Source organism: Lepisosteus oculatus, chromosome 6, assembly GCF_040954835.1.
Source record: "Lepisosteus oculatus isolate fLepOcu1 chromosome 6, fLepOcu1.hap2, whole genome shotgun sequence".
NCBI lineage: Eukaryota > Metazoa > Chordata > Actinopteri > Semionotiformes > Lepisosteidae > Lepisosteus > Lepisosteus oculatus.
This window is the reverse complement of record NC_090701.1, coordinates 24,122,774-24,140,618: the sequence shown is the minus strand read 5'-3', so window position 1 is coordinate 24,140,618 and position 17,845 is coordinate 24,122,774. Positions and strand designations below refer to the sequence as shown.

The window sequence follows — 17,845 nt, the reverse complement described above, 5'->3', positions numbered from 1 at the left end:
AACAAACTCTATAAAGAAACATTGCTTAACCGTTACCAAATATTAAATGTGTGAGTGTTTTTCAACAATACTAGATTAAAATAGACGAAATCAAACAAGATATAGACAATAAACTTAAAGACTGCATAAACCAATTTGCAGAGGTTACACAACACTAAAACTGAAAGCAGTGATGATGCATTCTTTATTTTTTCCATCTTTGCCATGTGGCGTTCATTAAAGCTATTCACCTACTGTAGCTTACCCGTCTTTTATCGTCCTTCTCTTCGCTGTCGCTCCTGTCAACTGCTGTAACTGATCGCTAAATGATGTAACTAATTTAGATACAACTTTCATAACTCGCACATGTCAAACAGGAGAGGTTTTCAGTGACGTAACCACACCCGGGCGTTTCTGCATAGTATCTCCTATCACGATATAACAAAAGGACTTAGGTCGGGGTGCATGGAGTAGATACGCAAGCCTTTTGATTACATAATGCCCCCTAGAACATTAATGATGTTTGGGATGTGAAAATATTTTAGTGTTAAGAAAACTGACCCCAATGTTGTGCTCATGTTAACCACTTAGCTTGTCTTCTTGTTAATAAAGATATGACATTCAAGACTAAAATGGCTGCCCCCTTGGAGGATGTGTAAAAAAATTGTGTAAGTCACTGTGCGATTTAAATGTCACTTATTCATTGACAAGTTTTGGTTTTTGATACAGGCACAATTCATGTTACCCAACGTGAATTCTGTTTATTTCGTTTTAAAACTAATTTAAATTAATTACGATGCAGACAACTCATATCTAGTCCAGCTTCTGTACTGGATTGATTTGATCATTTTCATAGAACCGTCTATTGCACCGTGTCACATTAATATTGATCTTTGATAAGATGATACTACATTTAACATGAGGTATACTAAAATGTTTATCGTAGCTCTAACGTCGGAATTACAGTATACATTTACTACAGTATAAATCCATGTTCAGCGCTAAAAATGTTAGAAATACAATACTTCACCTACCCCACAGTAGGTGATATTGGTATAGTGGTGAAACAAGTTTGGTGTCGACCAGGAGTGGGGAAAAATAGACTGGAGGATGTTAATTGTCCTTTTTACATGCTAGTCACTGGGGAAGGGAGTTAAGTCCTGAGAGAAAGAGAAAAAGGGACATCTTCTTGGATGGACACAAAGCAAAGATACAGAAAGGGGGATCTACCGTATCTATCTATTGTTATAAAGAAAAAAGGCAGGAGGAGGTAACTGTATCTGTCCACTCTGGAAGGTGTGGAGTGCTAGAGTATATTAAAGATGAAAGATTTGTCCATCTTAAATGACTACTTTTAGTGATCAAATATGCCTGTATATTTAAAATGATCTTCTGCTTGAAGACAACAAAGTCTTCAGATAAGAGGTGGTAATTGTGTAATTCCTTTAATTTTGACATGTTGTCATTACTTATTAGTGAATAAGAACATAAGAAAGTTTATAAATCAGAGGAAGCTAGTTGTGCACAGTTTTCTGACCTAACTCTTACAAGTGAATGGTAAGGTTTTAAATCAAATCAAATCAAAGTTTATTTATCCAATGCACAACAATACAGCGTGCAGCAGTAGTTGCTGGCAATGAAATGTCTTTTCTGCAAGCTCACGAAAATCACAAGAATCACAAAAATCACAAAAACACAAAAATCACAAAATTGAGGTTATGAAAATAAGGTTACATAATTATAGATGTAATAGAAATTGAATAAAACTCAATATGAGCAGAGCTGCTATGTGTCCATGGTGTATGCAGTATATGCAAGTAGTGCAGTTATGCTTAATACAGTGAAAACTTTGTGTCCATGTAGCCATTACAGGTGATTTGCTAAAGGAGCTGCAGGCAGTAACTTAACAGCCGTTGATTCAATTGTATGATATTATTTCTGTACTACTCTGTTTTCTGTTAATTTTCCATGTTGACTCTAAGCTTATTGCCATAGAGATAATCTTCCAGTTTAGTTCTTACAAACCGTTGCAGTCATCCCAATTTAAGTTCTTGCATCTAAAAAAAAACCCTTTACACCAGGAACCTTCTACTCCATCTCCCTTGTTTTATGAGGATAACAAGTCTCAGATTATCATAGTCTGATTAGATAGCTTCAGTACATGTGCTCTGGCCACTTTCCACTGGGTAGTAGCTAAATTTCATGTTCATGTAACCATGATTATTATTAGCCAATATTATCTGTCTTTCTATCTGTTCTTGATGCCAACACTGCCAACCCAACATGTTCTGCGGCAGCAATAGTATTTTTGTCCACTAGATGGCAGTACATCATAACAGTATAATAAAGGTTGACACTATTAGTTTCTTCCGTAACATAACGCCTTTTTTTGTCTGAACTTATCTTCCTGCTTTTTTTCTACAGAGGCTTGTCATTTTAAATGATGGTTGCATAAATTTAATATACTTAATATCATGCAAAGGTTTTCAGAACAACTTAAGCATTTGTTTGTAAACATTGTTTTCTGTATGTTGGTCCAAGCAATTTGAAAGCTGCACTTTCAGTGTGTAGTTTTTAATTATTCTAGGGAAAGAGATATAACCTTTCAGTTTAACACTACAGTAATTAATCTGGCAGTATCTTTTTCATTCATGCATTTTTCTCTTTGCAGGGTCAGGCGAAAACGTTATCTGGGTTTTTTTTTTAATCTGTGACTTGTAGAGCTACCAGACAAGGTAACCATAACTAGCTGGCATTCGGAAATCTCTTTATCATCCTCTTCTGAACTGAATTCCTCTTTCCTCCTTGAGAATATATTTTTTTCATTTCTAAAGAGCAGTCCGGTGTTTCATCAAACAAAGCTTTCAGGCAGTCTTTGGTGCAGGATAATTTCGTCTTCTGAGCTAATATGGAAAGCAATTTAATTGAGTAATGAAGAAGCCATTTTAGTAGTTCTGTATTTGTAGTAGAAACACAGATGTCACAAGAACATTCAACTGTAAAGTGTGTTTGTATTTCTGTGGATGTTCATTTTATCATTATCATTTGTTCCTGCTCGATAACGTAGAAAAACCTGTTTAGTGGAGCTTATATGATGGACAGTGGTCCAAAACAGGATCTGGCCCACACTATGACTTTCAAGTTAATAAGGTTAATACCTGTAAAGTTAAATGTCAAATACGGTTTTATTTCTTACACTAACAGCAGTACCAAATTGCAAATCGTAGTTGTGACCATCAGGAATTCTTAAATATCTTTAATGACTGTATATTTCACAATATCATTAGTACATGTAATATATAAACAATTTTAGGGTTTACACATGGTTAAAAAAGTTCCTCTACAATAAAGAGTTCCTAACATGTGGTATGTGCATATCATGCAATATATATGTCCATCTTATGAAAAAAGAAGCGTGGTATGTAGACACAGACTGATTAGAAAGCAAGATTCAAAATGCAAAAAGTTGCTTTAACCTGTATAGTTAATGATAACTCATTAGGGTGATCAGTACTAGACATATTTTCCAATATTTCTCCCTTAATACCTTAATGTTATAATGAAGTCTGACATTATGACATAATAAAGATTATGACATAATGAGGTAAGTGGTGTTGAACAGTAAGTGACTCAGTCACTGAATCTGTAGTGTCCACAGGTAGAAACACCCTGACAGTTTTCTTCTGCATGCTTAAGATATAAGATATAAATAAGATATGTGGGGGAACCTTTACAGTACTTAGTCTCATGAAATTTGTAAATACATATTAACCCAGAAGACAGGGAGGAGAGATAGTCCAGGGACAGGAACTAATTATTAGTTTGCATTTACAGCTCCCCTATGCGAAGGTCATTTTCAAAAGTGTACACTGTCTGGGAAGGGGCTGGATTATTTTAAGGTTTACTGTAATATTGGAGTGCACGGCGGATCCACATGTCTGGTTAACAAGCTCTTCAGCTTGCACTAAGGTGACATTGTGCTTGTCTGCCTTTAGGAGCCCAAACCAGTGTTTATGGATTTATAGAGATCTATTTTAGGACACTGGTGTCTATTCGTCTGGTGTCCCAACACTTTTTTTTGGTGCTCTCTAAAGCTTTAACAGGCAGTGACATGAATTCTCAACAACGTTTTAACAGTTTTGTGCTGTGAGAGATGCTCTTTCTACTCTTTTACCTGAAACATTTATCTGCATCCATAAATAATAACTGAGACAAATGCAAATATGTTTTTGGTGTTAATGATAAAAGACCTATGGAACTTCTTTCTTTCAAATGCCTAGAGAGGCATTTGAAACCCTCCAGCTGTGTTGAGAAGTTACAAGTAGTTAATGACTTATTATGTGGCTAATTCTGCCGTCTTTCCCCTGTGGTACTATTATAGTGTCTCCTATATTTTGCTTAACTTTACAGGTAAACCTAAAACAGTTAAAACTGGGTAATAAAATAGAAAAAAGAGGATCTTGGGAGGTGCTTCCAAATATTTTAAATAGGTTAACATCTTGTGTATTTTCTTTTGGGGACTTAAAAGGCAATGCCAGCTTCAATAAGCAGTCTGCAGCAAATGGCCATCTTTATGACCATAGTGACAGGAGGGAGTTGCTCCATGATGTATTACCTGATGCAGAGTAAGTGTGTTGCTTTGTTTGCACTTTTAACTTAATTTTAGTGTACAACCAAGTTGAGAACACTGGTACAGTGAAAACCGTAAGTATGGGGACAGCAAACAGAAAAGTTTATTGTGTAGTAATAAAATTTGTATTTGTGATCAGAAGATTAATAAGAATTTTAGCTTTTGTTTCTGGATATTGTTTTGTTTACATATGTAGCCATGTTACAATAATGTCTTTGTTGTGTTCAGTGCTAACTTTTGATACCAGTGGCTTACTTGTTGCTAATTGCTCAGGTTTGCCATGTTGCATTAATTACATAAGAGCTGTGAATGTATAGCCTTTGCTACATTAAGGATGTAACTGATGATGACAACAGCAGAATGAATATTGAATTTACATTAATATAATTTACTTTAAGTTTATTTGTGCTCCTACTTATGCTGACCTGTTATTGAGTGGGATTGAAAACAAAATGTTTTTTGTTCCAACATGGTTTAACATGTATGAAACAAAATGCATAAATATCCAGAAATTAAAATCTGACATTCTGTACTTTTGCCTTATATTAATCTTTTGATTTGAAATACAAAATTCAGTAATACCCAGAAAAATGACAAATTTGACTTCACTGTCTCAATACTTAGCTTTTCACTTTATTTGTAAAGTAATGTCCTGTACATTTTAGGTACCACAGGATTAATATGTAAATGGGAATTTATAGAATTTCTTCATAAAGAATTACCGCAGTAACTGCTACAATGTGAGTACGCACATGTAGGCACTGAGTTTACTCTAATTGCACAAGTATATGTGATTTATGTTTCACTTTGCCTTGCTTTATGATATCTTACATTGTAATTATTGGCATTAATATATACAGATACATTTTATTATAAACTTTTTTCTGTTTCCGCCTTTGATACTTCTATAATTATTAGTGATGAGTTGATTTGTGTTATAGTATTCAGCTTATTTGTTTTAAACTTTCATTACAGAAAGTTTAAGAATACAGAACAACCCAAATTAGCCACAGTTCAGTTTTCTGTGTGAGTGTCTAAGTGGTACAGCAGGATTTGGCAGCAGACTTTGAAAGGTCACTCAAAAGTTACATTTGTCAGTTGTCTATTTAATATTTGTACTTGATAACTATGCTAGAGAAACTGAATTACCACAATTGTATTATTTTATTATCCATTAAATTAAAAACAACTAAACTGTAGAAGAAGAGGTTAATTTCTATATTTATGTCCTTCTTTGTAAGTAGTTATGAAAGGATGTACAGTAGATTTAGGTTTGGACCACCTTGCTTTTCCTTTGGTCAGACATCTCATTTTAGCCCTTTTTAAGACTGTGGGCTTTGACTCTGCTTGCTTTGAATCTGGGTTTTCCAACTTAAAAAGCTTCAGGCCTCAATTCTCAAGTTATTATGTTACTATATTGGGAAGGTACCCAGTCTTAGTCTTCTTCTGGATCTTGTAGAGGCCCAGGCAGAAAGTGACTGTTGGCTGTGTTCTCCATGGCTGCCAACTGTCATGAGAAAGGTCTTCAGGTTTGTTGACACACCTGAAGAAGGCTTCACAGCCGAAACGTGGTGTTTTCTCTCGTCTCTTTTCAGCATGGAATAAACCTATTACTTGTTCTTTTGCAGACTACACATGCTGACGCAGCTACCCACCTGAACCTCTTCAGCATGCTCTTTATTGAACCTAAGTGTGTGCAGTATGGATAAAATACATTTGTAGTTTCCATTTTGTTGCAAAACCGTGGAAGACTCTCTGTTTGGATTCAGCTTTCTGCAGCTCATCATTTTTTTTTTTGCGGTTTTTAAAGAAAATTTTGCCAGGTCTGATTACTATCGCTTGGCGATGGACCAGCTCAGGACTCACGAGTCAGCCATGGGGTCCCTGGGGGCGCCACCTCTGCAGGCCCACAGCATCCGACTCACTGACCGACACAACAGGGTGGACAAGGTCAGCGCAAAGGTCAGTTCAAGGCTGAACCTCCACAACTAGTACATCTGCTAGTAGCGTCCTTAAAAAAAGAAAACATATTTAATTTACGTGTATTATAAATATTATTTTTATGTGGAAGATTCATTTTGTTTTACCTCCAAGAAAGGCATAAATTGAAATTGAAAAGTCATAAATTCATAACAAAGAAGCCTCTGTCTCACACACTGTTCACGATTACCCAATAATGATTAATCAAGAGCTGGGTAGGCATCAAGATGGAATGTTCCAACAAGATGATACAGATCTCTTCAGGTGTTGCTATACTGTAAATATAATATATACCTGTAATTATATATTTTAAATACAGTATATCATATAAAGGTGTTGCTATAATGAGCTGTAGGTAATATTTTTAGATGTTATTATACAGTACAGTACAAATTTACAAGCTAATGTGAATTTGATTTTCTTTATTTTATTAATATATTTAATAATATTATATTCTATTACTCATCTTGAATCATGCTAAACAAATATGCAATAATAACATCAACAATGTGGCAAGTTCAGGACATCAATCCCAGACTACAAACCTAGTCTGAAAGTTTTTGCACCAGATTAATCTTCTTTCATGGTCAGCTAATTTGCCATGATCATGTGAGGGACATGATGGACTATCTCTATCACATTGGGAACCTATCCCGGACACATGTGGGTCAGTGCAGGGAGCCAATTAACATAACATTCCACAGGCTTTCTACATCTATACAATAGCCCCCGTGAGGTACAGATATCAGTATTTTGTATTGTCACCTGCACTCCCAGTCATGTGATATAATGGGGAAGTAGGCTGGTTGATGACTTGGGTGATTATTGTGTACACACTATTCTTTTTTTTATCTTTTACATCTCCACAATATACCGCTTTGCCATTCCGTACATTTCTTTTGGGAGTAGTATTTTTAAACATGGATAATATTGGTCTTATCCATTTTTATATTCTCTTACAGATCAAAATTCCAGTGTCTGGCACGAAATCTTCAGGCTATCTCTACACTTCCTCAACTAAAGACACCTTTTTGAACAAGTAGGTTACATTTTTCCTGAATTAAAAACACACAAGCTCAGTCCAGAGTTTGTTCAATTCATGACATTAAATAGCATACGGTATGCTTTTTCATTGATCATGTGTATGCTGTACATTGAACCAAATGTGCCAAATTTCAACAATGTAATAAATCCTGCATATTGTTTGCTGCGTGGTGCGGAAACAACAAAGTGGGGATGCAAGGTTAAAAAAATAATTAAAAAGTTGTCAAGGTTAAAAAAATATAATGCAGCATGCACTGGGAGTAAGGCAACATGCCTTGTGGAATTTCAGTATTTCTCACTCTTGTGAGAAGCAGATGGTTGAACCCAGACTTGAATTGTTCATGGTGAACTGGGAAGAAAGGGCAGGACTAAAGTCACCCTCAGGGGGGGGTAAAAGACACACAAAATGCTAGTTCTTTAAGGGTGTGTGCTTTAAAATGATTGACTACACAATAACAGACAGCACAGCAGCTTAACATGAAGAATAAAGAAAAGATTCGGGACACCAGTCAAGACAGAAGGCTTCCATGCGTCTCACTCAGGGACTAAGGTGGATTATATTGACCTAAAGTAGACTGCTTACCTGCTAGCTTTACATTTTCATCGTGAATATCACATCAACCTTGCAGGGCCCAAACGTAGCATTTAAAATGCTCATCCAGTAGTTTTTCCACACTTATGTACATAGCACTGTGAAAGACTAAATTTGCCTTTCAGTATCGTTTGAGAAGAATGACCAATGGAACCAACAACATCTGACCTTAGTGTGCTGTAGCAATCCTGTCTGCCTTAATGTGGTGGAATGATTTACATTGAAGGCTCTGTCTCACACACAGTGATGCCACGATTATTCAATATTGATTGATCAAGAGCTAGGTAGGCATCAAGATGGAGGGTCCCAACAAGATGTTACAGATCTCTACAGGTGTTGCACAAACAATATAAGAGTTCTTCGTGCACTGTAGGTGGCATCTAAATGAGAGCATGAGATGTTATTTTAGTCAATGCCAAAAGGGTTATAAAAAGTCAAGATATAGTAAAAAAACACATTTTTATTTCTAAGCTTTTGAAAGGCGTAGTGATTGTGCTGGAATGTAGTGCTCAACGAGAAGCTGTCAACACAAATATGTTTGCAATTCAGAATCAATTGTGTGCGCAGTGGTTCAGAAAGAGCCTATACCGAATAGAGCACAAATGGATCAGAAGTGATGGATTAAAGCTGTTGCTCTTCTTTGTGTGTGATCTTCAGCTTAATAAAAAGATTAAGTACATTTTCACCAACAAGTGGAGGTGAGTTGAAAAAAAAACATAGACTGGTGAGGGACTGGTGACGGTGAGGGAAATTTTCAGTACCTTTATTCAGAATTGGTTTAAGTATGTTGTGTTTCGGACTTGGCGTTCAGTCTGTTCTGTTAATATCCTAGGTGGTGTCTGCAGGAGGCTGTACTGCATCTCCACAATGGCCAAAGGATTGCAGTGTTTGAGACTGAGAAGGCTGAACCAGGGGATATGGATTTTGAGAACCCATCAACAGGCGCCTCATTTTAATGTATGAAGCATCATACTGCTCTTCACGAGTTGTGCTACAGTACAAGGGAAAGCATGGCTGCTCCCTGTGCACTTAGGGAGTGTTCCCCCAGGACATGCTGCAGCTCCGCAGCAGTATTTTAACACTGCTTCTGTTCTGCTGGGGTCTACGACAAGGTTTCACTGTAATCTCCTCATTGGGAATCTTGTGCTGTACATTGGCAGTGGTGTAACTAACCTTAACAAGATTCAGTCCAAGCAATGTAATTTGGTCTGACATTTAAATGAAAAACTTTATCATTGCCAAGTTTAACTTAATAAGGGTACTCCAAAACTCAAGACTGTCAGTTATCCTTCAAAATATACTACACTAACTACAGTATTGGTTTTAGCTATTCTGTATGAAAGAAGCATGTTTGGCAAAAACATGTTAAGATATGTTTTATTTATAGAATTCTATACACCTTTTTACATTTTCTGCCAGTAAAAATACAACAGGTACAGGAAGGAAGAAAAACACCATCAGTTAGAGCAAAGACGTTAATGAATTTTAAACTAACCATGGTTGTGGGCACTGCTTCGTCTACCACATATAAGTGTTGCGATTCTCAAGAACTTCAGTTTGGTAAAGTTTTTAGATTCAGAGAAACAGATGTAATTTATTAACAGAAAAAAATGATAATGTAAAACATTACCACAATACTAGTAAACATCTATGAATGTCATCAAACATTGAGGATAAAATTATGTTTCAAAAGTTTCTTCATGTTTATTTGTGGTTCATGCTAAGATTGTGAGTTTTAAGAACACTAAATTTCTTGCCTCACTAGATGTTTTGTTAAAATGACTTTTGATTTGTCTGCAATTGTGGATCAGGTCTGTCTGCCTTTCCAGTCATGATGTTATGAAGAAGAATGAGCTGCACTCTGATGTACTGTACAGTAACATCCTTGAGAAGGGGAGAACTGTTGTGAAGGTTATCACAGCATTCCCAACAGATGGACCCTGAAGTTTAATACTCACTAAATATACCTTGTTCGTCAACCTTTGGCTTTTTCGCTCCACTTTACTTCTTTAGCTTTTGAGCCAGTTGTTTGTTTTTTTGCATGCATTTCAAAAAGAAAAACAAAACTGTCACAGGAATCCAAGGATTACTCATGTACCAAATTAGTACAAGCTGTGATCTGCTGAAAACCGATTAAAGTGAAATCTTTTTGTTTTTATCAGAAAAAAACTGTGATGTTTGAGTGCAGCTGTTCGATTGTACTTTTCACATTGCATAGCAAGCAATCTCCTGGCTTTTCCTTGAACCACAGTACTATTTTTCATGTCAGCTATTTTACCGATCTATTAAACCATTTTGCGTTTCTGTTATCTAAGATTTGGGTGTAATTAATTATTCATTTTTACAGTGAAAAAGAATAAAAATTGCAGTGAAAAGTAAAAAACGTTTGATTAGTTTTCAGTTCCAAGGAAACTGTAGATTCCAGGTGGGAAAATGCAACATTAGTTCTAGACACAATTCAGAGGCAAGCTTACATTTATTACATTCATACTGCAGTACACTAAAATATACAGCTGCGGTTCATAATTTGTTTAAATCTCCAAGTAGTCTTGTGTGTTGCATTGTGTGAAATGTACAATTTCATTAAAAAAAATAGCAGTTATAGATTTGAAAAAAGGTCCTAAAGCTTAGGAGGGATGGAACAAGCTATTAGATTAATGCATTTTTGTGGAACACTAAATAAAAGTAAATCTCTAAATGACAATTGCAAATGTAAACACTCCTCCCCAAGATAAGAAATTTAAGAGTTCAATGTCACTGCAAAAAGGTGAGGTGTGTAATTCATGTTTACATTATATAAAGCCTACTGTATGTAACCGAAAAACTTTAGTTTATGTTAAAGTAATCATTTTTTTATTTGTTTTTACACATTGACTTAAATATAGACTGTAACTGTCTTTATGTCTTAATTTGTTGGCACTGTCTTTTTGGATTGTCAGCCCACCTCAATAAGAGTTTAAAGAAAAAACAGCTACAACCACCTTTATGTGTATGGCATTAAGAAAACATTTTGTATTGTTTTCTATTCGCTTTTAATTAACAAGAGCTAATATTCTTTTCAAACAGCTTGACTTGTGGAAAAAATGAACATGAATGTAAAAAAGTTTGAAACTTTCCTTAATATTATCTTTTAAGGCATATACTGTAAAGAGGCTCAATTCCTCAGTTCAGAAAATTTAATAGGTTAGCAAAGGGCACAAGAGACTGCCTTTTCAGTCTAAAAATATACCAGTTATAATAAGTTATAATAATTATAACAGCATTCTTATTGATCTGACAAAAAAAACATAAAATGTATAAAAAAGTGAAAATTGAAAAGTGAAAGGTGTGCTGAAAAAATGTCATAAATACAAAAGTCATCATAGTTTTTAGGCTACAAATCTCACATGAAGGGATAAACCTCTTCAGCACTAGAGCTTAGAGTTTATTTACAGTGCCAAGGTTTAATTTTTCAGTCACTATTACCTTAAAGAAAGGCTAATTCTAAAGGTGACAAATATCAATTTGTGTAAAAGCATGATTCTGGAAGTCTGTCAAACCTATTGCCTTGTTTTGTAAATAGCAGAAATGTTGACAACAATATGCAAGTGTTGCTTCAAAACAATTCAAGCCCAAGACTGCTAGATAGTGGGGATCCAACAGTTTGGGGATAAATGTGTGCAATTGCATTTTAATTTTTTATTTAAACAGTCTATAAAAACAATATTAGGTTCAGCTTTATATATACTGTATATACACACATATACCTTTTTACGAGTTTATACTTTTAAGGTAAATAACATTTTTAATAAGAAGTGGCAAAAACAACAACAAAACACTGTGGCTCCATTTATGGGCCACGCCATTTCATCTCAAGCATGGCACAAAAAGATTCTTCACATCAAGGCTCAGTCCTATTTTAACTTACCAATTAAAGCAGCACAAACAGACAAAAACAAAAGTTTGGCTTAAAAGTTTGTAGTCAAATCTCGAGGTGAATGTAAAACAAAATTCTAGTTTGAGTTCCCTGGTTTCCTATAGCAGTTCAGTAGATGAAGTCTCCTGGGATCTCCTGCAGTGTGCTGAATGGCTCCTCAAATTTGAAGCGCTTGGAAATGGCCTTCTGATCAGGGGTCATGCTCTCCTTCTCCGACTGCCGGCATTGTCCGAGAGTGTATGCAGCCATGACTATGAGCTCCTCTGCCACCTGGCTCTGTGCTGCGGCCTCTCCTGCCGGGGAGAGGGGGCTGCCCTCCTCCGAGGAGCCTTCACAGGAGCTCAGCGCCTCCGCTGTGTCCTCATGGAGCTGCTGCAGCCACAGGTGCTGCCGGCACTGCTCTGCCGTGGCTCTGGCCCTGCAATGAGAACACCGATTGACTCACCTACACCTCTGTCATTATGTGTATTCTTTGTACCCTTACGAAAGCACACAAATGTCTCACTTGGTCTCCTTCTCTGCTCTGCATGGAGAACTGCTCAGCTATTTCCAGGGGGGCTGTAAAGTTAGTAGGCCTTTTCAAACATCTATATTGTGAAAACTCCACTGGAATAATGAAATTTAGTTCATATACAAATGGGCGGTTAGGTGGCGCAGTGGTTAGCATTGCTGCCTCAACACTGGAGCCCTATTTTCAACTCCAGACCTAGGGTCTTGGTATGTTCTCCCCACATTTGCATGGGTTTCCTCCATTGGAACTGGCTTCTGGGAAGATTGTCCCCGAGTGTGTGCATGTTAGTGGTTGTGTCTGTGTGTGCCCTGCGATGGACAGGCATCCTGCCCAGGGTGTATCTTGCCTTGTGCACATTGCTTGCCAGGATAGGCTCCTCAACTCTGTATTGGATAAATGGTACATGTACAAAGGAGAACATGTCTCAAGGACACATTTTGATAGAGCGAAAGGAGGGGCATTTTCTGCAGTAATAATAGTTGCTTGCTGAGAGAGGAGTCACTCCGTTTAGCTCTGAAATGCAGCACGAACCTAGAAGATGTGGCAGTCATTGTGCACCAGCAGCACTACACCAGGAAGAGAGGTGAAAAACTGTTTTATCAATTGATTTAAGGAGAACTTCAGAGTGGCCAAATTATTCAAGCCCAAAGTTAAACTGAGTTAAGACACTAGGGTTGACACTGGTAGAAACAGTGCCACGGGATCATAAATGACCAAGTAGTAAGGACTTTGGTTTAACATTTCAAGGGACAGCATCTCCTGCAGCACAGTGTCCCTGATCACCACACTGGGGCACTAGTTTGTAAATTGTGTTCGGGAGGAAACAGTGCTACCTTCTGGTTCAAAAATACCATTTCCTTAAAGGTTGCCCATTCTTTAACTAAGACCCGATGAGATCAGGTTATAAGGAGGTAACATTGATCTTCATGTTGTATACTATGTTCTTCCACAACAAGCAACTCATCATGGATACAAATTGTCAGACTGAGCTAATCACCCTCCAGTTATGTAGTGTTTTGCAGTGCAAAAACTATCTTGAATAATAATGTAGTAATTTGAATTCCTGGCTCCTTAGCACATTCAGAGTGGTGTGTTTGATTTGTGAATGACATGCGTTGAGAGGAATGCCATTCTGTAATACTGTACAGTAGCTACTGTTCCTGCATTTCTAATACCAATATATTGTATATTGAGTTTAAAAGGTTGCCTTAAAAAAAGTAACTAGGACCACAGGTGGATGTTTATGAAACATATCTTTTTCAAATCTTTTTGTGGAAGAGACATATAAAACTGAATGTAATTTTTAAATGTAATTAAATATACAAATTCCAATACGTGAATTAAAGTTAACTTAAGGTAATAAAAAGGTATTTTACTCTGGTTCTTTAATGAGAAGCATCTTCATGAAGTCAATAGCAGATTTGTCAATCCCTTCAAATTCTTCCTGGGTGTAACTTATGTTTATCTGTGAAATATTGAGGAAGGTCTCCTGCTTGTCATCTCCCAGGAAAGGAGAGGTCCCAGTAAGCATCACATAGGCCAGAACACCGATACTCCTGTGAGGGGGAAAAGAAAAGACCTGGAACAGCAAACACTAGATGTTCTCTATCACAGTTGTTCCTAAACCTGGTCCTGTAGGAAGACTGTTGGTGTTCTAACTGAGCTCTAAATTTGGCGTAACTGATCTGCATGTTTCTTAGAATTTTATTTTACTTTTTTTAGTCAGTCCTGAGTCTCAAAAATATCCAACTTCAAGTTCAACCTTCTTAACCTCACCGGTTAATAAATTGATGAACAGACAAAGAGTGACCGAATTATTCAAAGATGCCCACAACAGCGTTATTTCCATTTGCAAAGGTCCAATTGGTTACATTTCAGCAGCATACCTGAATGACAGCAGTTTTGAAACCCAGAAAATGGTACAGAGCTGACACCAATTACTAATCCCATCTGATCTTTTAAAAACTGAAAGGAACTTTAGAAATACAAATATTCCCTAAATAGAAAACTGAAATCAATTAGCAGCCTTTAAGAACTTGACTGGAATAAAAAAAAACAAAAGATACAATGTTCCTGCAGGACCAAGGCTGGGAAGTAGTGCTCTTATACAATTTAATTTACATTTAATGACTCTGCATTATATGCAATTTGATTTGAAACTTGATGAAACTCCTGAGTAAATGGATGGATTTTTTAAATCTAAATTTGCTCCATACTTGTTTTGCAATACCAAAGACTAAATTATCCCATAAACATATGCATTTTTGCCAAAATAATGAAAGAAATTTCACGTTTTTCCAAAATATTGAAAGATTTATGAAGGTTCCAGATGTGATACAAATCAAAAAAGCTTAATATGTTTCTTACCACATGTCAGTCGCTGTGCTTATTGGCTCATAATTTAAAATTTCAGGAGCTGTAGAAAAAAAACAGTTAAAAATTACTGTATGTACAATTTGTGAGGACCTTTAATTTGTAATTAACTATTTCTTGTCATAGCTTCAAACACCTTAAATACTGTATTGAAACACCATACTAACAATCTGAAAACTGAACCAAAAAAAGGCATTTTACAGACATCTTCTTAAAGAAAAAAGTATGCAAAATAACTTGTGTGGATCCATAGTTAAGCAACATGACACTTTGGGGTAAGTGTTGTAGAAACATTCCTTTGTTGTGAAAACGAGGCATGAGCTGAAGCCGTGTTCCTTTCATAACTTCAGGAATGACATGTCCTACAACACCCACTCTGAATAGCTACTGCAGTGAGTGTATAATGGCTGTTAAACATAAAACCAACACCATCCTGGATATAAGACTATTTCCAACTACTTGGGTTCTCTCCACTGCTCATTCACTTCAGATCTTAATATCCCCTTTTAAGAAGTCAGACCACCTGTTTAGATAAATAGGTCAGCCTCAGTTCCAAAGTAAAGAGCACAAGCTGCAGTTGTGAGCAAAGCTGAGCGTGCAGTTCTGTTTTCCACATTGTTGGACATTGCCACAATAATGATATCACTGTCCACTACAACAAACACCAGGGCAGTGCTTGACATGGTACAAGACAGTTTTATTCAAAAGCAGTGAATGATGTCACTTCAAACTCACCCACATACTCGGGCGTCCCCATGATCTCCCTCAGCTCTTCGTTACTGCTCACTATTCTAGAGAGGCCAAAATCCACAATCTTAATGTCTCCCACAGGGGACGCACTAGTCAGCAGAATATTCTGTGGCTGCAAAAAGAGACAAAAAAGTAAAAAAAACAAACAGAGGCAAAATCAAGGTTTGTTAAGGGGCATGCTGTGTGGATGTGGAGCAAACAGACTAGCTACAGTATGTGGTTGACACAACTTTCAAGAAACCGCAGCACAACTGCAAATAATATTAATACATTCATATTAATATAACAACTAAAGCTGGTAAAATAATAAAAGGGGAAGCCTTTTGAAGTCCAGCACCAATTACCCCACACCTGTAAAGGAAAATGGCACCATATCGAATCATTCTGACATGATGGTAAGCCAAATTATAGGCAGGACCACACCTCAATAACCACTGGCTCAATAACCAGACATGGGTTACATTCCTGCAACCCGGATTTGCATGTTCTTGCGTCTACCCACTCTTGGGCATCTACCTAATGCTTGTATAAGCAGAATATACACGTTTGTACTCGCCTTCAGGTCAAGGTGGACCACGTTGTTTTTGTGCAGGAAAGCCACACCTTCCAGGATTTGCCTCATGAGTCGCTTGACCTCCTCCTCCTTGAAGGCCTCATCTCGGTCAGCCACGCACTGGTTAAATATTTCACCACCAGCAGCACTAGCAACAGAGAAAACCAAGAATAAGTACACAGGGCCAGCGAACAAGAGAAAAGGCATCCAAAAACCGCTTATATCTTGTATTTCTATAAATAAACATTCAGAATTAAAATATGAATTTTGAAATAGATGAAAACTGTCAGGAACTCGTCATTGTTGGCAATGCTTTTGTAGTCAAATGCTGAAAACAATCATCATTCACTACAATGGCTATTATTTGATACTTTATCTGTTAAAATAACAGGAAATCTTTCATGTTATTTGCTGTTTTTTCTCTGTATTTGTAAATTACATGAAATAAAAGCAGGTAATTCCAGACTATTACGTCTATGGCCTGTTGACACTTCTGTAATGTAGTAGATTGCTAACAATTTGGTCACTGAATTTACAAGTAACCCACCTATTAAAGCACAACCTCTATTACCCCTCAGTTACCCCTACAAACTCAATGTAACCCAGCAAGAGAATACTAAGACAGTCTTAATTTCTCAATGACAAATTAATTAAAATTGGTGTAATCCTCTAAGACATCCTGCATACAAAACAAGACTATAGCCTCAACAGCAGTGTGATTAATATATGTGGTGACACCAATCAGTGTAGCCATCCCAAATCCAATTTATAGGATGTTAAGGATTCCCACCACCTATTAACTGAGTAAGAAACCCCTGGTACAGTTTGCACCTACTGTAATTTGCTTGTCTGTAGACAAAAAAGCATTAAAAGGCACTAACTGAACCTATCTTAAATTGAACTTTTTAAGAGTAAAAAAGCAAAAAAATCCAAAACTATTAGCTTGTTTAAAGGTTTCCCCAGGCTAATAGTTGTCCATTTTACTTCTTGCAGCCACAATTACACTGACTTTTCTGTCTGCGTCTTTTTATGGGGATTCCAGGACTATTTTTCCAGAAAGAAATCAGGAGTCTGATTGGTATAACCACCAACCATGCAAAATTCACTTATTGACCTAATCTTTTCAAGGAACTAGGATATAATTAGGGCAATAGATGTGATAGAATCACTGGAAAATTGTGGCCATAAAATCTTTTAATGTATACTTTAAATCTCAGAAACGTGAATCTAAAATTAGGGTTTATACTTTTAGAAAAATAAGACTATGCAGGAATGAGTTTGAGCTGAGCAGAGAACTAGGAACAGACAGAATCAGATTCAATAGAAGTCAATGGTGTAACAGAGCAACTGTCTCTCAGCTGTCTATGATGGTTTCAGTGTGAGTGCAGGATAGAGAGCAGTCAAAAAGAGAAAAGGTGCAGGCATTCACTATATGCACCGGTCTTCTAGGTCAAGGAGGACCTGCCATGGATGGTTATACAGTACTTTAAAAAGGATTCAAAACAACTTAATTCCTA

The 17,845-nt window shown here is 36.7% G+C and overlaps 2 protein-coding genes across 3 annotated transcripts in view; one reads left to right on the top strand and one right to left on the bottom strand.

Moving 5' to 3' along the window:
* The first annotated feature begins 556 nt into the window (after positions 1-556).
* coa1 (cytochrome C oxidase assembly factor 1) lies at positions 557-10,608 on the top strand. 2 transcript variants are annotated; one of them, XM_006634341.3, is made up of 6 exons: positions 557-647; positions 2,651-2,714; positions 4,508-4,604; positions 6,420-6,571; positions 7,552-7,628; positions 9,058-10,608. In XM_006634341.3, the coding sequence occupies exons 3-6, from the start codon at positions 4,511-4,513 to the stop codon at positions 9,179-9,181; spliced, it is 447 nt and encodes a 148-aa protein (XP_006634404.1). In that variant the 5' UTR covers positions 557-647; positions 2,651-2,714; positions 4,508-4,510; the 3' UTR covers positions 9,182-10,608. The 2 variants fall into 2 exon arrangements, with proteins under 2 accessions (XP_006634404.1, XP_015209908.1); XM_015354422.2 differs by lacking the exons at positions 2,651-2,714; positions 4,508-4,604 and having other exon boundaries at positions 561-647.
* Positions 9,586-17,845, bottom strand: part of stk17a (serine/threonine kinase 17a) — a 42,236-nt gene continuing 33,976 nt past the window's right edge. Inside the window, exons 3-7 of the mRNA XM_006634298.3 lie at positions 16,332-16,476; positions 15,761-15,887; positions 15,020-15,068; positions 14,029-14,208; positions 9,586-12,559 (exon numbers count right to left, since the gene is read on the bottom strand). Of these exons, the coding sequence (XP_006634361.1) occupies positions 12,250-12,559; positions 14,029-14,208; positions 15,020-15,068; positions 15,761-15,887; positions 16,332-16,476 (811 nt within the window). The 3' untranslated portion in view covers positions 9,586-12,249. The remainder of the gene's footprint in view (positions 12,560-14,028; positions 14,209-15,019; positions 15,069-15,760; positions 15,888-16,331; positions 16,477-17,845) is intronic.

Coding starts and splice junctions, on each gene's coding strand:
- coa1 (XM_006634341.3), top strand. CDS start 4,511: ATGCCAGCTTCAATAAGCAGTCTGCAGCAAATGGCCATCTTTATGACC. Junction 4,605..6,419: donor GATGTATTACCTGATGCAGA/GTAAGTGTGTTG, acceptor CGGTTTTTAAAG/AAAATTTTGCCAGGTCTGAT. Junction 7,629..9,057: donor AAAGACACCTTTTTGAACAA/GTAGGTTACATT, acceptor TTAATATCCTAG/GTGGTGTCTGCAGGAGGCTG.